Here is a 20258-nt window from a genome sequence, read left to right as displayed (position 1 = left end):
GGTTCCTTCCACCTGTCCATACAGGACATCACGCTGTCTGCAGCTCTGTAAATGCAGCTCCAGGTCCTTCCACGTGCTGCTCTGTATTTGTGCAGTTTGTAGTGTGTCCTGGGAAACGTAGCACACATGGTGTTCTTCTGCTGTTTCCTCCTTTCACTGAGTGTGAAACACTGACGCTGTGCTGTTGTTCACAGAGGGGAGCTGATTCTAGCTGCAGCTGGACTCTGTCATCTAACTGAATGTGTTGGTGCTGATCACGGGGCTCTGAGGGGGGAGCAGCAGGAGGACTCTGGATGCTGACGTCAGTGTATCTGTGGAAGCTCCCACAGCGTGTCTGTCATTCAATATTGTGCTGTATATTGTATCTATGCAAAGATGAACAGACTGTGTGTTCACTGGTCTCTGTGCTGCAGCTCTGATGTCATCATCACTCCCTCCTCCACCCTCAGCAGTCCCAGCATGCTGCTGTGGTGCACCCCACCCTCACTCTACACCTGAGCCACAGACCACACCCTCCACCTCAATATACACAACAGTTTTCTCTGCTGTGGAAATGAGATCAGGAGGAAATCATGATTATTATTATTTAATAAACGCTCACATTAATGTGGGCTTATTTGTTTCATATTAGAAACATTAGTTGAGTGTTTTTAGTATAAAATGGTGAAAGTCCCTCTTTTTGCTCCTCCCCTCACCTGTGGATGGACGGTGCTGTTACCGTGGTGACAGCACCGTCCACCCCCACTGAAGATCTCAGTCACTGTGAAACATAGAAAGCTGCTTGTGTGGCCTCTGCCTCACATGTAGATACAGCTACAGGTTTCTCTGTCAGTCAGACTGAAACAGTGTCCTGATGCTGCATCATTCAGCTCTGTGCCCCAGTCAGCATCACTGGGAGCTACCAGTGTTTCTGCCCTTTTCCTGTAACACTACACTCAGCACAGGCTCAGCTGGTATCCAGTGTTGGACTTTGGCTTCAGCTGCTGTGATAGATCCTCTAACATAGTTTTCTTTGACTTCTTCAAATGCAGCTGAACTCCAGCTGGTATTTTCTTGGACTTTGCAGCTGTTTCTGGTCATCAGTTCATTCCTGCAAACCTCTGAAGCTGAACAACAATGATGCTGCATTGCTGGCTGATCCCAAAAGGTTGATTCTGTTCATCTGGACGTTTTCAGAAACGTTTGCTCGCTGATCAGGTGACTTCTTCAGTCTCAGCTGACTGCAGCTTTACAACCTTACAAACAGCACATTTGCACAATGACTGAAAGCAGCAGCACCTGATATATATGATACTAATATAATACATATACATATATAATCCATACTAATGATGAAGGAACTGAGCTCACAGTCCATTGTTCATTCAGTGAACTACTCAGTTTATTTTGGGCCTCAGAAATGCTCACTCTGTTTGTACATCACTGTCAGCAATAGACTCATTCTGCTGTGTGGACAGGAACACATGTGACATCACTTCCTGTTTGTTTGGGACTGAAGAGGAAGAAGTTTACAAGGAATCATTTAGAAGAGTTTCAAACATCAACTGATTGAATCCATGAATCTGAAAACGTGTTTGTGAGTGAAAGAGACAGACATGTACAGACTGAACTATCTGTTCAACAGTCAGAGTGTTTCTGTAAAAGGAGACACTCTTTACACTCCACTCAGCACAGGGACACTGAGGAACCAGGAGTCCAGACTCTAAACCCAGGATAAAGAGTTTGAGTGAATGTGGTGTTGAAGGTGTGGAGGTGGATCAGAGTGTCAGAGGAGACTCTGTAGAAGGACAGAGTGCCAGCAGGACAGTCCACATACACTGCTGCTCTGTTAGAGACAGAGGAGGAGGAGGAGGAGGAGGAGGAGATGGATGTTGATCTCTCATTGTGCCTGACAGACTGAGGACCATCATAATCACAGTACAGACTCCAGGACTGATCATTGAATCCAAACACACAGTCATAACTGTCTCCTTTCCTTCTGATGCTTCTGTAACTCACTGATATATAAACGTCTCCTCTCCACTCGACCTCCCAGTAACAGCGACCAGTCAGACCATCTCTACACAGCAGCTGAGGATAAACATCAAATCTGTCTGGATGATCAGGATATGACTGAACCTCCTCCACACATGTCACCTTCCTGTTGTTGTCAGACAGTTGGAGGTTTGTGTGCACTGTGTTTGTGTCGATTGTGAGTTGACAGGAATCTGATGGAGAGAACAAACACAATCCAGCTGCAGTTATTGATCCATCATCTGTTCATTGATTGACACTTTGATGATGACTCCTGACATGATGAAGATGGTTGAATGTGTGCTGCTTTGTTTTCATGAATCCCATTAAAAACACACTTACACTTCCTCAGACCTGGTCTCAACCATCGGACTCCAGCAGGCTCCACCCTAAAAGGAGGAGGGGGGTCAGAGCAGCACAGTCAGCATGCACACATGGACATTACATGGCTCTCACACACACACACTGTTACACACTGATAAAGGAACCGTCCAACATTTTCACAAATACACTTTAATCCATACGTGGCTCAAACTGCTGATGATTGGACTGATCCTAGATCACTACATCACTGTACTGAATGAAATACAAACTGTGGCCTTCATCATCTTTATATCTCCTGTTTAGGTGGAAAGGACACCTGCCTGCCTTTGCTGCCAGCTGGTTTTCTCCTCTTGGAAACACATTTACCATGGCTGACACTTTATTAGGTACACGGTGCCCACTGTCTCAGGTACAGTTCACCTGTGACCTAATAAAGTGGCGGTCACTTGTTATGAGCCATCTCCCTTCAGCTTTTTTAGCCGACCTGTTTACCTCCAACTTTGCATCAGCAGCAGCGAGCCACAGACCGAGTCCGGCAGGAGCAACAATCCCACCACAACTTCTTCAGAAACGACCTCGTCTGGTTTCATTATTTTATTTCCACACAGAACAGACTGGATGTTATCAGCACACAGAAATCACATGAACTTGTGCATTAAAACATGTTAGTGGATTATCCACCAATAAATGAGGAGATGTTGGACGTGTTAACGTCATTTGCTATTTATCTAGGGATTGAGAGTAACGCAATTTCTATTCTCTGTATGTCCTGTACATGTGGCAGAATCGACAATAAAGTTGACTTTGACTTTGACTTTGACTTAACATATGACAGATTAGGCCTGGGTCTGTGGTACTGTTAGCAAACAGAATATTAACCAGGAACAGCTCGTTCATTTCCATCATTTAAGTTGGCTGATACAAACCACACCTCATCTCTTAATGCACTGAGCTTTCCTCATCTCTGACTCTAACTGACTGCTGGGTCCATGGTGTTCCTCCCCCTGCTGAGAAGCTGCAAACAGCTGCCTTCTTTGCGTCACATACATCAGTCTGTCCACTGTCAATCTTTCCATGACTTTCCCTGGATGAGGTGTTAGAGCTGTAGGCCTGTAACCTGTGGTCTTAGTGGGGTCTTTCCCTGCTTTCACAGTTCTTTCCAGCTTCCTGATATATTCTATTATAGAAGAGCAGCAGAGCCTCCTCTAACTGCTTCATCATGATGTAACACACCTGATCCTCCCCAGGTGAAGTCATTTTATGCATTTAAGAGCTGCTTTGAATTCAAACATTACATTAGAACTATCCTCCTCTCCAGGATTTTCCTGATTTAACATTTCAATATGATTCATTTTTGTTCTCTCACATCTGCCGTCATCACTTCAATTATTCCCACTGTGGATTTGATCAGGTTGTTTGCCCAGCAACTCTACATTTTCCCATCCATACTACCTGTAGCTCATTAACACTATTAATACTGGAAACTGCTGTTGAAGGCTGATGGTGACACTTTCTGGTGAAGAAGTGAATTGCAGTAACAGGACTGGCTGGCTTATGATACACTGGACATTTCCATCAGTGCGTTTATGAAGCCACTGTAAGTAATAACAGGTTTATTACCTGTCAGGACCTTTGTGGATATTAGTTTATTGCATGGCCTGTTAATGTGTGTCGAGAGGAGTTGTTGTTGAAGCTAACAGCATCATTATTGTTGTAACTGTGTAACAGGTGTTATGTAAACTACATTTATATTTCATTGTGGGAGAATCAAAAGCGCTTTGTTTCCTCTGCTCACAGACAACACAGATACACGCATGTATATACAGCCCACGTCCAGCTCTGCATGCACTCCTTCTGCTCCATTTCTATAGAGAATAAACAGTTTAACACAATCATTCTCCATTGTTTTCAACTCAACCAGCTGCATTTAATGAAGGAGTTTGAATTTACTTTACAACAACTGCTGTTGTTTCCTGTCTGCATTCATGTTCTTAACTGTACTCCACACATTCTGAACTGGTGTAGTTCTTCCTAAAGTACTGCAGTATTCCTGCCAAGACATCCTTTTAGTTTTCCTAACTGTTTCCTCTGATGCTCGTTGCTATTTTTCCCTCAATGCAAATTCATGCTAAGCTCCTCCATATCCATCCCTGTTTCTAAACCTATAATGATTGCTTTAATGTGTCTTTGGGCTAATTATGAGTCTGTCCACATGTTTGTAGTTCCCCACTTGCTTTGGTTTCTTAGCTCTGATTCTCTGAAATTTATCCTGGAAATCATTTACTGGCATCTCTCCCTCTCACTCCCACTATCCCCAGAATACCAGCGTATTCATCTCCTGGTTTATCATATGGCCTCTTTACATTTTCTCCAATCGTCCCTGTTTCTAGAGTCTCGTCCCATCTGCAGGTAGTCCAAGAGAAACTGCCTCTGCCATTTTTCTTCTTCTTAATCATTGAGTTTTCTCTTCACTTTCTCCATTGGGTCTTCTTAGACTCACTTTCCAGAAAGCAGCAACATATTTTGTGCCCCATTTTTCAAATTGTGCATCTTACTTCAGCTTAATGTGTTTACTGTTTTGTTTTTACACAGGTCATGTAAAAGAAATCCTACCAGAGACTCGACAAAGCTGAACTGAAAGACAGCACGGGCAATAAATCAGAGCAGCACAGAACTTAAGCACACATATATAAGGTGATTTAACAAATCATGTCTGTTGTAAATGAGTAAGCCATTTATCGACCTGACTCAGGTTTTAAAATCATCATCAGAAAAGACTGAATCCTGACCTGAGAATTCCAAGTGTACACTTTGGACTTTCCACTGCAGAAAACAGAAGTTTCACTCCTGAATCCTGCAGGTTGTTGTTACCCAGGTCCAACTCTGTCAGACTGGAGGACTGGGAGCTCAGGACTGAGGACAGAGCTTCACAGCTTCTGTCTGACAGGTTACAGCCACTCAGTCTGAAAGAATGATGACAAGAAGACATGAAACACTTGTGTTAAAGTATATTCATGGTGCCATGAGGAGCTACTACATTTACAATATTTCAACACTGTTTCAGAACATGCTGGAATCCTTATTGCCTCACGTTACAAAAGTCAAATGTGGGAGTTTACTGTGACTTGCATGGATTCATTTAAAAAAAAAAAACATACACACAATGTTAATTTTTTCCAAATGAAATTGATTAAATGATGTTAATTGATGAAAAAAAAATTGATATTGCTTGATCTGACCTCAGCGTTTCCAATTTGCAGCATTGACTCTTCATTCCAGCAGACAGAAGCTTCACTCCTGAATCCTGCAAGTTGTTGTTAACCAGGTCCAACTCTGTCAGACGGGAGGACTGGGAGCTCACCACTGAGGACACCGTTTCACAGCTTCTGTCTGACAGGTTACAACCACTCAGTCTGAAAAAATGATGACAAGAAGATATGAAACACTTGTGTTAAAGTATATTCATGGTGCCATGAGGAGCTACTAAATTTACAATATTTCAACACTGTTTCATGACACGGTGGAATCCTTGTTGCCTCATGTTACAAAAGACAAATGTGGTAGTTTACTGTGACTTGCATGGATTCATTTAAAAAAAAAAAACATATACACAATGTTAATTTTTTCCAAATGAAATTGATTAAATGATGTTAATTGATGAAAAAAATAATCGATATTGCTTGATCTGACCTCAGCGTTTCCAGTTTGCAGTATTGACTCTGCATCCCAGCAGACAGAAGCTTCACTCCTGAATCCTGCAGGTTGTTGTTACCCAGATCCAACTCTGTCAGAAGGGAGGACTGGGAGCTCAGGACTGAGGACAGAGCTTCACAGCTTCTGTCTGACAGGTTACAACCCCTCAGTCTGAAAAAATGATGACAAGAAGATATGAAACACTTGTGTTAAAGTATATTCATGGTGCCATGAGGAGCTACTACATTTACAATATTTCAACACTACAACACTACACAATACAAAAAACTTGAATTTTACAGTGTTTATTTATCGAAAAGAAAAAAAAAAGAGCTAAATGTCACTGTTAATATTGTCTGGCCGGAAACAGCGGGGGTGTCCAAATTCACAGGCTGCATCCACCTGAGGACCCAGCCTTCACGGTCTAAGTGGGCCGTGTTCTCGGAAAGCCGGGTAGGCTGGAAGTGAGTGACTGTGAAATTGGACGGGCAGAATTACGTCACGAGCTCTCTCGGTGGACTGGCACTCAGCCGTCTGCTCCTTGCTATCTAAAATATAACCGGACGTTGGCGTAAATTCTCGACCATCTCACACTTCTGTCAGTTTTCTATTTGACATTTATTCAGATGTGTGAAAACCCCAGAGGAATTCTCCTGAGGGATTAATAAAGTTTTATTTAATCTAATCTAATAACTTTAATCTCAGCCAAACCAATTTACTCAAACACATAAAACAGTGAAAAAAGCCAAACAATAACATTTTTAAGTTATCTAAGTGACTTATACATCATGTTTAACCTGAGTAGCAAAAGTCCGCGGGGGTTTGCTGTTCTCACCGGCTCAGATATTTGAAGTTTACCCAGCGACATTCTTGCCTGAAAATATGTTAAAAGTTTATTTTGTGACCCAGAAAGAGTAATAAGAGCAATATTAAAACTAAGTAGCTGCAGCCATTGTTGGAAACTGGAATTGGCTGGGCCGCGCTATGAATTCTGGGATATGGTTTTTCTATTTTGTTTTCCGGGTGGAAAATCAGGAGAAATACGGGAGAATGTTGGCTCCGGGAGATTTTCGGGAGGGGCACTGAAATTCAGGATTCTCCTGGAAATATCGGGAGTGTTGGCATGTATGTTTCCAGGACATGCTGGAATCCTTATTGCCTCATGTTACAAAGACAAATGTGGCAGTTTACTGTGACTTGCATGGATTCATTAAAAAAAAAAAAAAACATACACGCAATGTTAATTTTTTCCAAATGAAATTGATTAAATGATGTTGATGAAAAAAAAATTGATATTGCTTGATCTGACCTCAGCGTTTCCAGTTTGCAGTATTGAGTCTTCATCCCAGCAGACAGAAGCTTCACTCCTGAATCCTGCAGGTTGTTGTTACCCAGATCCAGCTCTGTCAGACGGGAGGACTGGGAGCTCAGGTCTGAGGACAAAGCTTCACAGCTTCTGTCTGACAAGTTACAACCACTCAGTCTGAAATCAAGCGGGAAGGGAGAGAAGATCAACCAAACAAATCAGAGCTTTATTACTTTTTTTGTTGTTTTTAAGCAGAAATCAGTGAGGTGCTGGTAGATTCTGTTCCTTTGGTTTATTACCCAATAACACACACATACACTAATATTTGTGACGTTTGTAATAGCAGCATTTACAATGCAAATCAACAGCGATCACAGATTGAAGGGGCCTGAATAAAACTACAAGGCAGTGATTTTTAAGATGACCTGTTCTTCCAATTTCCAACAACAGATTTCTCCAACCTTACAGTTAAAAATAATTCTTTATCTCATACTGAATCTTGGTGCACCTCCCCCCAGTTTATTAAAATGAAGTGGTACTGAAGTTGCTGTAAGTGATGTGTGATGCCACTGATTTCCTCTCTGATCCAATACAAAGTAAAATTCAGGCTGGTATCTGCGATACTGATGAAAACTATTCCCTCAGAATCAATACAAGACATCATAAGAAAATATGATGTTTTGTATAACATAAAAAGCCTGAATTTTAAAATATTCAGTTAATAATCAAAAACATGTGACTGAAAATAATAAAACTGAGAAACATTTTATGGCCATTGCTACGGGCCATTCGATCCTTTTACAACCATTGCAAGAGCTTGGTTGGCATAGCCGGCAATAAGTTGGATAGTAATAAGTCCGGTGGGTGATGGGCTCCACCAGGGCTGCCCTTTGTCACCGATTCTGTTCATAATTTTTATGTTTAAAGGCTGTATCAAAAGTTCATTCAAGTTACAATATTGTGGTCAAAAGTTCTCCTTTTTTCTTTTATACTATACAACTACGCTGGCTCATGGTTTTAGGACATGGATCTGTCATGGAAGAAATCTATGACCACGTTTAAATTTTAAAAATAAACATGAGTACAAATGTACTCACAGAGCTTTGGTGGAGGCTTTGACCACTGGCAGCAGCCTCAGAAGAGCCTCCTCTGAAGCAGAGTATTTCGTCAGGTCAAACACATCCAGATCTTCTTCTGATGACAGTAAGATGAAGGTCAGAGCTGACCACTGAGCAGGAGACAGTTTACCTGTAGAAAGACGTCCTGATCTCAGGGACTGTTGGATCTCCTCCACTAGAGAACGATCATTCAGTTCATTCAGACAGTGGAGCAGATTGATGCTTTTCTCTGCAGACAGATTCTCACTGAGCTTCTTCTTGATGTGCTGAACTGTTTTCTTATTGGTCTGTGAGCTACTTCCTGTCTGTGTCAGCAGACCTCGTAGGAGAGTCTGATTGGTCTGCAGTGAAAGACCCAGGAGGAAGCGGAGGAACAAGTCCAGGTGTCCATTTGGACTCTGCAAGGCCTTGTTCACAGCACTCTGGTGGAGAGATTGAAGTTTTGGTTTGTTAAATAATTTAGATTTCTTGGAGGTTGTTTGTTGTTGTTCCAGCAGATTGAGTCCAGAGTTGATGAAGGTCAGATGGACATGAAGAGCAGCCAGAAACTCCTGAACACTCAGATGGATGAAGCAGAACACCTTGTCCTGGTACAGTCCTCTCTCCTCTTTAAAGATCTGTGTGAACACTCCTGAGTACACTGAGGCTGCTCTGATATCGATGCCACACTCTGTCAGGTCTGATTCATAGAAGATCAGGTTTCCTTTCTGCAGCTGATCAAAAGCCAGTTTTCCCAGAGACTCCATCATCTTCCTGCTCTCTGGACTCCAGTGTGGATCTGTCTCAGCTCCTCCATCATACTTGACCTTCTTCACTTTGGCCTGAACCACCAGGAAGTGGATGTACATCTCAGTCAGGGTCTTGGGCAGCTGTCCTCCCTCTCTGGTTTCCAGCACATCCTCCAGAACTGTAGCAGTGATCCAGCAGAAGACTGGGATGTGGCACATGATGTGGAGGCTTCGTGATGTCTTGATGTGGGAGATGATCCTGCTAGCCTGCTCCTCATCTCTGAATCTCTTCCTGAAGTACTTTTCCTTCTGTGGGTCAGTGAACCCTCTGACCTCTGTCACCATGCCAACACAGTCAGGAGGGATCTGATTGGCTGCTACAGGTCGTGTGGTTATCCAGAGGCGAGCAGAGGGAAGCAGTTTCCCCCTGATGAGGTTTATCAGCAGCACATCCACTGAGGTGGACTTTCTAGGGTCAGTTAGGATTGTAGTTTTGTGGAAGTCCAGAGGAAGTCGACACTCATCCAGACCATCAAAGATGAACACAACCTGGAAGTCTTCAAAGCTGCAGATTCCTGCTTCTTTGGTTTCAGTAAAGAAGTGATGAACAAGTCCCACCAAGCTGAACTTTTCCTCTTTCAGCACATTCAGCTCTCTGAAAGTGAATGGAAATATGAACTGGATGTCCTGGTTGGCTTTGTCTTCAGCCCAGTCCAGGCTGTATTTCTGTGTTAAGACTGTTTTCCCAATGCCAGCCACTCCCTTTGCCAGCACTGTTCTGATTGGTTCATCTCTTCCAGGTGAGGCTTTAAAGATGTCTTCTTGTCTGATGGTTGTTTCTGGTCTGTCTTTTTTCCTGGATGCTGTTTCAATCTGTCTGACCTCATGTTCATCATTGACCTCTGCAGTCCCTCCCTCTGTGATGTAGAGCTCTGTGTAGATCTGATTCAGAAGGGTTGGGTTTCCTGCTTTAGTGATGCCCTCAAACACACACTGGAACTTCTTCTTCAGGGTGGATTTAAGGTTACGATGACAAACTGCAGCTTGAAGTTCTGAATGAGAAGAAAAATAAACACTGTAGAATATTTAGCTGATTTAGAGTTTAGAAATGTGTTAAAATATAATGTAGAACTGTTGTAGAGACACTGACACTGCCCTCACTATAATAAAGGCTGATTGTAGGAGTAGATTGTAGGAGACCTCTCCCCCACTGAGTGGAAATTCCCCAGAGGATGTTTTAGGGTGGGGGTCTCAACATTTGTAACTGTGGTCTGGAAGTGAGAGGGGTTTTATGACCTCTAGGGAGTTACCTACACCCACAGTGTTTTAACTGTCACGCGCACACAGTCACACACGAGCACTTACATAGACACATGGGAACGTGCACATGTAGGCATTCATGTGCTCGTGCACATAGACACAGACAGAGTTTGCAGCACACTGTAGGGGGTTTTATGATGGGGTCACTTCTATAAAGCTGGCTGTAACTAACAAAGGGGTGAAGACTTTTGCAGAGGGACACCGGCCTTGTCTCTTGTCTTCCCTTCTAGAAGTGCATGCTTAAATGAAGATGAGTAAAAGATGAGTAAATGAAGATGAGTAAAAGATGAGTAAATGAAGATGAGTAAAGATGAATAAAGATTTTGTAAAAATGACTACTGAGTCCGGTGCCATCTCTGGATGCTTGAGGAATAAAAAGAACCGGGGTAAAACTGATTTCTCAACAGTTTTGGTGCCGAAACCCTTGGATTCGCTCGAGGTGCAGAGATGAATTGGCAGAGCTGAGATCGTGAAACGAGGCGAACAGAGAGCTAGCTCACATGATTAAAAGGTAAACACGACCTGTTTATTTTCGAACCGTGCATATTGTTTAAAGCCTAAATTATCTGTTCGCTAAGTTGAACGTATCCCAGTGTAAATTCACTCAGTAGAAAAAAAAGGCTGCTAGCGTCCGTCTCAGTGCGTTAAAGCAAGATACTTTTGCTAAGAACTCAGGTTGATGTTTAGCGTACTGTGAGCGACTAAAGCAAGAGACTTTTGATAAGAACTCAGGTTGATGTTTAGCGCCCCGTAAGGACATCTCGGTGCGTTAAAGCAGCAGACGTTTGTTACGGATTAATAGAATCGGTGTTTCATCCGTGGCGGTGTGTGATCCGTCTTAGTTATTAGGAAAAGTGGCGGTGTATGATCCGTCTTAGTTATTAGGAAAAGTGGCGGTGTGTGATCCGTCTTAGTTATTAGGAAAAGTGGCGGTGTGTGATCCGTCCCCGTGCGTTAAAGCAAGAAATGTGTGTTACTATTAGTTAGAAAGCGGGGTTTAAGGTTTTGTGGCGGCTGAGGGCCGTGTTTATGTTCTGAGTTTGGCAACTCAACCCATCTTCGGACGCGTCGTTGGGTCCTGTGGGACAGGAGCTAGGTTGGTAACCTGGGATATTGGGAATGCCTTAAAAAACTAAAGCTAGGTGTTGGATCCTAGTCGCGGTTGATAACATGCATGAGAGTGGGGGCAAGTTGCTTCTTAGTGAGAGTACGACTGCTTGGCTCAGCCCACTGACTGCAGTGTGTGTATATTGCATGTGTGTGTGAAAGCGCCGTTAGAGTCGGCGTCTCGTCTGAAGTACGGGAGTCGATTGAAGTAACAAAAAGAATTCGTGTCTAAAAGTGTGTTTGTGGTGTGTAGAAATCGCGGCAGGAGGCCGTGTCACGAATTTTTGCAAACTGTGAAGTCAATTGGGGGTTTAATTTGGTTTTACATTTTTTTAGGGGAAGATAAACCGCGGTATCAAGTCCGTGGCGCAGTTTGAATAATTTGTGAGGCGCACGAGCGGACGGCACCAGCTCTGTGTGCCGCTTAGGGCGTTGTCCGGAATAAGCAGAGGAAGAAGTGTCTCGCAGAAAGTTTGAATGGGACTGCGAGAAGCATGAAGTGTGTGTGAGCCAGCCTCGAGGGGCGGGTTCACAGGTGGAACGAACGAAGAGTAAAATGTGCGTGTGTGTGAGAGAGGAAGAAAGGTGGGGGCGAGTGACCAGCCTGTGAGTGTGTGTGAATTCCTTGATGACAAAGAGGGAGACAAAGTAGATTAGTTGATTTTCTGTGAAATAATAAATAGTAAAGAAATCGTAGTGATCAAAGAGGAGAAAGTGAACTAAAGTAAATAAAGCAAATTAAAAAGTGGATTAGTGTTAGAGTAATGATAAATAAATTGATAAAATTAACAGTGACATTTAAAGGTGACCAAGTACTCAAGGATGAATGGAGAATTTGATTGCTGACTGTATGAGAGCTGTTGGGGTGAAAGGAAAATGAGGTTGGAGGAGTGAGTTAACAGGTTAATGTGTGGGTGTAAAACAATGGGGTAATAAAAAAAAGAGAAAGAAAATGATGAAAACAAAGAAAATAAAAAGTGTGGAAGTGTGAGTGGGAAATTGTCTCCAACTGGGGGAAGCAGTGACGCTACAGGCAACCTTCTTCCCCTGCTGGACACAAAATAAAACATAATTTGGAGTGTGGTGGATGAAAATAATTAACAACAACATCAAGAAGATTTTTGTGTTTGCGGTTAAGACCAAATAAAATTTTATTTTTGGGGTTTAAAGTCAGTAGAGTTCAAAACAAAATAAGTAGAGATGTGTTGCTTTAGGAGTGATGAAAACATATGCAGTCACAGTGACTAATGAAAGTCTCTCAGTCTGTTGATTACAGGTGGGGAACGGACCTGGATCAATTCTCCACGGGCAGCAGTCGGAAGAAAATTATAGGTTAAAATCATTAGAAAAAATAGAAACACCCAGCCAGAATTTTTTGGCTGAATTGTTTTGCAGCTTCTCATCCTCGTCCTGAACAAGCGAGCTCCAAGGAAGCTGATCTCTCCCTGAAGACACCGAGTGCAGTTTCAGAAGCACGAGCATGAACATCAACAGTGGACAGGAGTCCAAGAGACAATACCAGAGTTCTGAGCAGAGAGGTCCAGCAGCGCTGTGGGCAAACGGCATCAGAAAGAGAAGATCCACCATCTAGATTGGATGGATGGAGATGCGTTTCCAGCAAGCTGCAACCTCACTGTGTGTGAAGGACTTTTGAGAAGACTGTCTGAGTTTGACACTTGCCATGTTTGGAGCGAGATGGCAATGAAAGAGACAGTGGGACAAAGAGAGACACGGGACAAAGCTGAGAAAACTGACTGCCATTGGACTGTAAAGTGGGAGAGAAAGGAGCAGAAGAGGGCTGAGGCTGCTGTTTTAGTGTGGGGAATCAAATTGGGTTAAGGAATCCAGGGAGACAAGCGACTGCCTGGAAGTGGAGGATTGACACAGTGTCCAGACCACCACAAAAGGGGGAGGAAGACAAGCACTGAGGTATGCAAGTGTACTGTTAGAAAAATGGAAAGGTGACACCACACATGCAGATAATATGCACCAGAGATAACACAAAATCATACACAAAGTGTTACACATTAAAAGAGGGTATTTGTAGAAGGGGTTGACAACACACAGTGTGGTTGCCGATGGTAACCTGCAAGCATTTGGGGTTTAGCTGTGCCTGACTATGACAGAGTTTTTCATTTAGATGTTTCTGAAACAAAATTTGGAGTGAACGGAGTTTTGTTTCAGAAAAAAGGGGGAAGGTACATAAAAGGTTACATAAAAACACACTCTAGATCTTGTTTTAACATATGGCATCGAACCTGAACATTTAACAGTGTTTCCTGAAAACCCTCTCCTGTCTGATCATTTCCTGATAACATTTACTTTTACAATAATTGATTACACAGCGGTGAAGAGTAGACTTTATCAAAGTAGATGTCTTTCTGAAAGCACTGTAACTAAGTTTAAGAATATAATCCACCCACTGTTATCATCTCCAATGCCCTGTACCAACACAGAGCAAAGCAGCTATCTGAACGCTACCCCAACAGAGGTCGATTATCTTGTTAATAATTTCACCTCCTCACTACGTACGACTCTGGATACTGTAGCTCCTGTGAAAACTAAGGCCTCAAATCAGAAGTACCTGACTCCGTGGTATAATTCTGAAACACGTACCCTAAAGCAGATGACTCGTAATCTGGAGAGGAAATGGCGTGTCACAAATCTAGAGGATCATCATTTAGCCTGGAGAAATAGTTTGCTGCTTTATAAGAAAGCCCTCCGCAAAGCCAGAACATCTTACTATTCATCACTGATTGAAGAAAATAAGAACAACCCCAGGTTTCTCTTCAGCACTGTAGCCAGGCTGACAAAAAGTCAGAGCTCTTTTGAGCCAACCATCCCTTTAACGTTAACTAGTAATGACTTCATGAACTTCTTCACAAATAAAATTTTTATCATTAGAGAAAAAATTACCAATAATCATCCCACAGATGTAATATTATCTACAGCTACTCTTAGTACCATTGATATTAAGTTAGACTCTTTTTCTCCAATTGATCTTTCTGAGTTAACTTCAATAATTACTTCCTCCAAACCATCAACGTGTCTTTTAGACCCCATTCCTACAAAACTGCTCAAAGAAGTCCTGCCATTAATTAATTCTTCAATCTTAAATATGATCAACCTATCTCTAATAATCGGCTATGTACCACAGGCCTTCAAGCTGGCTGTAGTTAAACCTTTACTCAAAAAGCCATCTCTAGACCCAGCAGTCTTAGCTAATTATAGGCCAATCTCCAACCTTCCTTTCATATCAAAAATCCTTGAAAGAGTAGTTGTCAAACAGCTAACAGATCATCTGCAGAGGAATGGTTTATTTGAAGAGTTTCAGTCAGGTTTCAGAGCTCAGCACAGCACAGAAACAGCTTTAGTGAAGGTTACAAATGATCTTCTTATGGCCTCTGACAGTGGACTCATCTCTGTGCTTGTCCTGCTAGACCTCAGTGCAGCGTTCGATACTGTTGACCATAATATCCTATTAGAGCGATTAGAACATGCTGTAGGTATTACAAGTACTGCGCTGCAGTGGTTTGTATCATATCTATCTAATAGACTCCAATTCGTGCATGTAAATGGAGAGTCCTCTTCACACACTGAGGTTAATTATGGAGTTCCACAGGGTTCAGTGCTAGGACCAATTCTGTTTACATTATACATGCTTCCCTTAGGCAGTATCATTAGAAGACATAGCATACATTTTCACTGCTATGCAGATGACACCCAGCTCTATCTGTCCATGAAGCCAGATAACACACACCAATTAGTTAAACTGCAGGAATGTCTTAAAGACATAAAGACCTGGATGGCCGCTAACTTTCTGCTTCTTAATTCAGATAAAACTGAGGTTATTGTACTCGGCCCTGAAAATCTTAGAAATATGGTATCTAATCAGATTCTTACTCTGGATGGCATTACCTTGGCCTCCAGTAACGCGGTGAGGAACCTTGGAGTCATTTTTGACCAGGACATGTCCTTCAACACACATATTAAACAAATATGTAAGACTGCTTTCTTTCATTTGCGCAACATCTCTAAAATTAGAAATATCCTGTCTCAGAGTGACGCTGAAAAACTAGTTCATGCATTTATTACTTCCAGGCTGGACTACTGTAATTCATTATTATCAGGATGTCCAAAAAACTCACTGAAAAGCCTTCAGCTAATCCAAAATGCTGCAGCAAGAGTCCTGACAGGGACTAGAAAGAGAGAGCATATTTCTCCTGTTTTGGCTTCCCTTCATTGGCTTCCTGTTAAATCCAGAATTGAATTCAAAGTCCTGCTCCTCACATACAAGGTCTTAAATAATCAGGCCCCATCTTATCTTAATGACCTTGTAGTACCATATCACCCTATTAGAGCGCTCCGCTCTCGCTCTGCAGGCCTACTTGTTGTTCCTAGAGTATTTAAAAGTAGAATGGGAGGGAGAGCCTTCAGTTTTCAGGCCCCTCTTCTGTGGAACCAGCTTCCAGTTTGGATTCGGGAGACAGACACTATCTCTACTTTTAAGATTAGGCTTAAAACTTTCCTTTTTTCTAAAGCATATAGTTAGGGCTGGACCAGGTGACCCTGAATCCTCCCTTTGTTATGCTGCAATAGATGTAGGCTGCCGGGGGATTCCCATGATGCATTGAGTTTTTCCTTTCCAGTCACCTTTCTCACTCACTATGTATTAATAGACCTCTCTGCATTGAATCATATCTGTTATTAACCTCTGTCTCTCTTCCACAGCATGTCTTTATCCTGTCTTCCTTCTCTCACCCCAACCGGTCGCAGCAGATGGCCGCCCCTCCCTGAGCCTGGTTCTGCCGGAGGTTTCTTCCTGTTAAAAGGGAGTTTTTCCTTCCCACTGTCGCCAAAGTGCTTGCTCATAGGGGGTCATATGATTGTTGGGTTTTTCTCTGTATCTATGAAGCGCCTTGAGGCGACTTTTGTTGTGATTTGGCGCTATATAAATAAAATTGAATTGAATTGAATTGAATAAAAACAGAAAATGTATTAACCCGACTAACACACACACACACATGTAATGAAGATCAAACACAATTTTAAGTAGGTAATACTGTTACCATCATCCTGTCTGGTTTATTGAGTGGGTTGAGAACTGATACATAGACGACTGAATTAGTATTATTTTGGGGAACATGATAGCAGGGGTGAACAGAATCCTGCAGCCAGAGTTTAAATGAGTGAAACTAACAGATTTTTGTTTTGTTTTGTTTTTTGTTTTTTTTGTTACTGAACTATGGGTGTTTTCTCACCTATAAGAGAAAGAATATTCTGTGACAAGTCTTAAGACCGGGCTTCTGTATTTTTTCTTTTTTCTTTTGTTTTTCAGTTTTATTTGTCATTTTTTATTTTTATTTTATTTTTTAAACAGTGCACTGATTTTTGTTTGTGAATTTCTTCTCTTTAAGGTGATCTGCACGTCGGGAATTAAAAGTGCTACACGTCGTCAAGAAAATTGTTACAAGTGAGTTTCTCCACATTAAAATGGGCTCAGGAGAAACTTATTTGGGACAATTAGAAAATGAGAGTCCCTGCCTAAAAAGGATTCAGCGATGTAATCCGATCTAAAGTTTTTCTTTTTCTTTTGAAATGACGTCATTTTGCTGAGAGTGGAAACTAAATGCGACGATAGGTTCCACTATCAGCAAAGAAAGAAAGAATGGATGAATGAATGGAAATAAAAATAAACTGACTGACTGGTAAAAGCTGACAAGACTTGACCACGACTCAAGGTTAACCTCCACCTAGACAGGACAAAAGGGTGGATGAATTTATGTGTTTCCTTTTACAGGAGCAGAAAGATGACAGCAACATCCGAGGTTGCGTGATGGTTTAACCTTTTAAATGCCACTTTCTGTGTTTGGGAATCTACCAGGGGTGTGTTATTCATGGGCTTGTGTTCCTCACAGAAGTTAATGTGAGAAAGTGTGTACACACCTGCGCAGCGCTAACATTTGCATTCTCTTTTCTACATCATTACAGTTCTTCATGTGATTTGATGATGTGATTTCTAACAGAACAATTGGTGGATGTTTGTTTCTCTACTACAGGTTATGAGTTGGTGATGCTGTTACACTGTGTTTTTGGGAAAATGTGAAGGTTACTTTGATGATGTGAATAACATTCTTTCCACAGCTATGGATGGCTAACTTTATGGTCTTTTTACGGCACCTCTGGAATGTGGATGGCCGACGCCTGCCCACCACACGATCCATGTGTGCTGCTAATGTTTGTTTTTTCTAAGAGTGCATTGTGGAGGATTCAGCAGAAGTGGACAAGTGACATGAGAAAAACAAATAAGGGATGCAGTGTTTATGGAATAGTTGAAGATGGGCTATTGAGCTCATAGTGATAAAATGGGTGGAGTGACATTGTTTAAGGAAAGTCACAGATTAAATTGTGGAATAAATTGGGATGATTCATGATTTGGGACAAATTATGGTAATAATAGTGATTTAATGATTGGAGAAAACCTGCACATGATACTTGTCTGTTATGCTGAGTACTTTATCACTCTCATGATCTATAGTTGGTTGCAAATGTGAAGTTTGATTTAACAGATTTGTCTTCCAGGTTACAGGCTCCAGGTGGAGCTGGGAGTTAAACAAGCTTAACATGTGACTGCTGATTAATGTTTTTACACAGGGTTACAGGTTGGAGTATGGCTGCTCCAAGTGGGAAACCCTGGAGATTGTTTTAGAGAGAATGTGCAACATTCTTGTGCATGTCTCATTGGGGAGTTGACACGTGGCGAAAGCCGTGTGGCGAGAGGTGTGTTATTTTTGAAATTGTAGATGTCGTGAGGTGCCATGAGGAGAGGGAGTGGCTGAGAGGATCGTCCACAAGATGGGAGCTGAGGCCAGGAGAGAGGCTTCAGGAGGATCAGAGATCATCTTCAGCACAGCAGACATCACACAGAGAGCTGTGCTACTGAGCTTCCAGGAGATCAAGAGGAGACTTCCCACAGCAAAATCTTAAATAAAATGAGAGAGTCAATGTTGACGCTGAGGAAGACAACTAAGGTGTACGACGTGCTCTGCCTTAAACCTTCAGCAGCGTTGGAACATGAGAACCTGAGGGATGGAGAGAGCGTGCCAAGCTCTAAAAGTGACAGCGCAGAGGAAGTCCAGCGATGGAATTGTGTTTCTGTGTGAGGCACAAATACTAAGAGACTGGGAAATAGTTGACACCACTTTTCCCAAGGATGAAGATCACCTAAAGTGTGTCACTTTGCCATGCAGATTTGATGCTCTGCAGAGAAGCCTTATGTGAGGGAGAGATGTAAATAGACAAGCCTTTTATCTACATTTAAATCATGTCAACTTCTCTAGGCTGGTTGAGGGGGAATTGGAGAGAAACGGTAGTGTTAGGTGTGACTGTGGTTATTGTAACTGTGATTTTTCTTACAAGTGAATTGCCCAGAGACAGACCTGAATCCATTCCAGCGACTCCACCATCACAGGCCACGGTGAAGCGAACCAAACGTAGTGAAACAGGTAAATCAGATGAGTGTTTTGATTATTATGGCGGTATAGAGCTGGACTACATTAAAGGGTCCACAACCTCGTATACATTTAATCTTTGTTCTGTCATTAAATGCAAGGGCTTGCTGAGCAGTTGGGTCCAACATCTTTAATGGCAGTACAAAATCGGATGGCGTTAGATATGTTGTTGGGAGAAAAAAGGGGGCGTTTGCGCGATGTTTGGGGCTATGTGTTGTACTTTTATTCCAAATAATACAGCTCCCGATGGCTCTGGGACCCGAGCGCTGGAAGGTCTGAGAACATGTCCATTACAATGCATGAGCATTCGGGAGTGGATAACCCGTTGGAAGCATGGATGACCTCTGTCTTTGGGCAATGGAAAGGTTTCATTATGTCAATTATGGTTTTTTTGTTTGTTTTCATTGCAGTATCAGTGACATGTGGGTGTTGTTGTGTGCCTTGTATCAGAGCCTTGTTCGTAAGACTCATCAATCGTGCTGTGGGAGAGTCTGATACAAAGGCAGACACCATGATGCCACTTTTGGGAAATGGGGAGTCACCGTATGAAAACATTATGGTGAGGGATTTAGTTTAGTTTTATCTGCCATAGGGCAGATAAAAAGGGGGATTTGTAGAATATTTAGCTGATTTAGAGTTTAGAAATGTGTTAAAATATAATGTAGAACTGTTGTAGAGACACTGACACTGCCCTCACTATAATAAAGGCTGATTGTAGGAGTAGATTGTAGACCTCCCCCACCTGAGTGGAAATTCCCCAGAGGATGTTTTGGGTGGGGGTCTCAACATTTGTAACTGTGGTCTGGAAGTGAGAGGGGTTTTATGACCTCTAGGGAGTTACCTACACCCACAGTGTTTTAACTGTCACGCGCACACAGTCACTCACGAGCACTCACATAGACACATGGGAACGTGCACATGTAGGCATTCATGTGCTCGTGCACATAGACACAGACAGAGTTTGCAGCACACCGTAGGGGGTTTTATGATGGGGTCACTTCTATAAAGCTGGCTGTAACTAACAAAGGGGTGAAGACTTTTGCAGAGGGACACCGGCCTTGTCTTCCCTTCTAGAAGTGCATGCTTAAATGAAGATGAGTAAAAGATGAGTAAATGAAGATGAGTAAAAGATGAGTAA

The 20258-nt window shown here is 42.3% G+C and overlaps 1 protein-coding gene across 1 annotated transcript; it reads right to left on the bottom strand.

Moving 5' to 3' along the window:
• Positions 1-1359: 1359 nt before the first annotated feature.
• Positions 1360-20052, bottom strand: LOC113023103 (protein NLRC3-like). Its single transcript, XM_080301523.1, has 8 exons — positions 20007-20052; positions 8434-10234; positions 7340-7513; positions 6028-6201; positions 5577-5750; positions 5127-5300; positions 2356-2402; positions 1360-2207 (listed from the first exon to the last, which is right to left on the bottom strand). The coding sequence occupies exons 1-8, from the start codon at positions 20050-20052 to the stop codon at positions 1666-1668; spliced, it is 3132 nt and encodes a 1043-aa protein (XP_080157649.1). The 3' UTR covers positions 1360-1665.
• Positions 20053-20258: the final 206 nt, after the last annotated feature.

This window comes from Astatotilapia calliptera, chromosome 5, assembly GCF_964374335.1.
Source record: "Astatotilapia calliptera chromosome 5, fAstCal68.1, whole genome shotgun sequence".
Classification (NCBI taxonomy): Eukaryota; Metazoa; Chordata; class Actinopteri; order Cichliformes; family Cichlidae; genus Astatotilapia; species Astatotilapia calliptera.
The sequence above is the reverse complement of the archived record's forward strand: the minus strand, read 5'-3'. Positions and strand labels throughout refer to the sequence as shown.

Coding starts and splice junctions, on each gene's coding strand:
- LOC113023103 (XM_080301523.1), bottom strand. CDS start 20,052: ATGAATGCCTACATGTGCACGTTCCCATGTGTCTATGTGAGTGCTC. Junction 7,514..8,433: donor AAAGCCTCCACCAAAGCTCT/GTGAGTACATTT, acceptor GCTTGATTTCAG/ACTGAGTGGTTGTAACTTGT. Junction 2,403..5,126: donor TGTACACTTGGAATTCTCAG/GTCAGGATTCAG, acceptor TCCTCCTTTTAG/GGTGGAGCCTGCTGGAGTCC.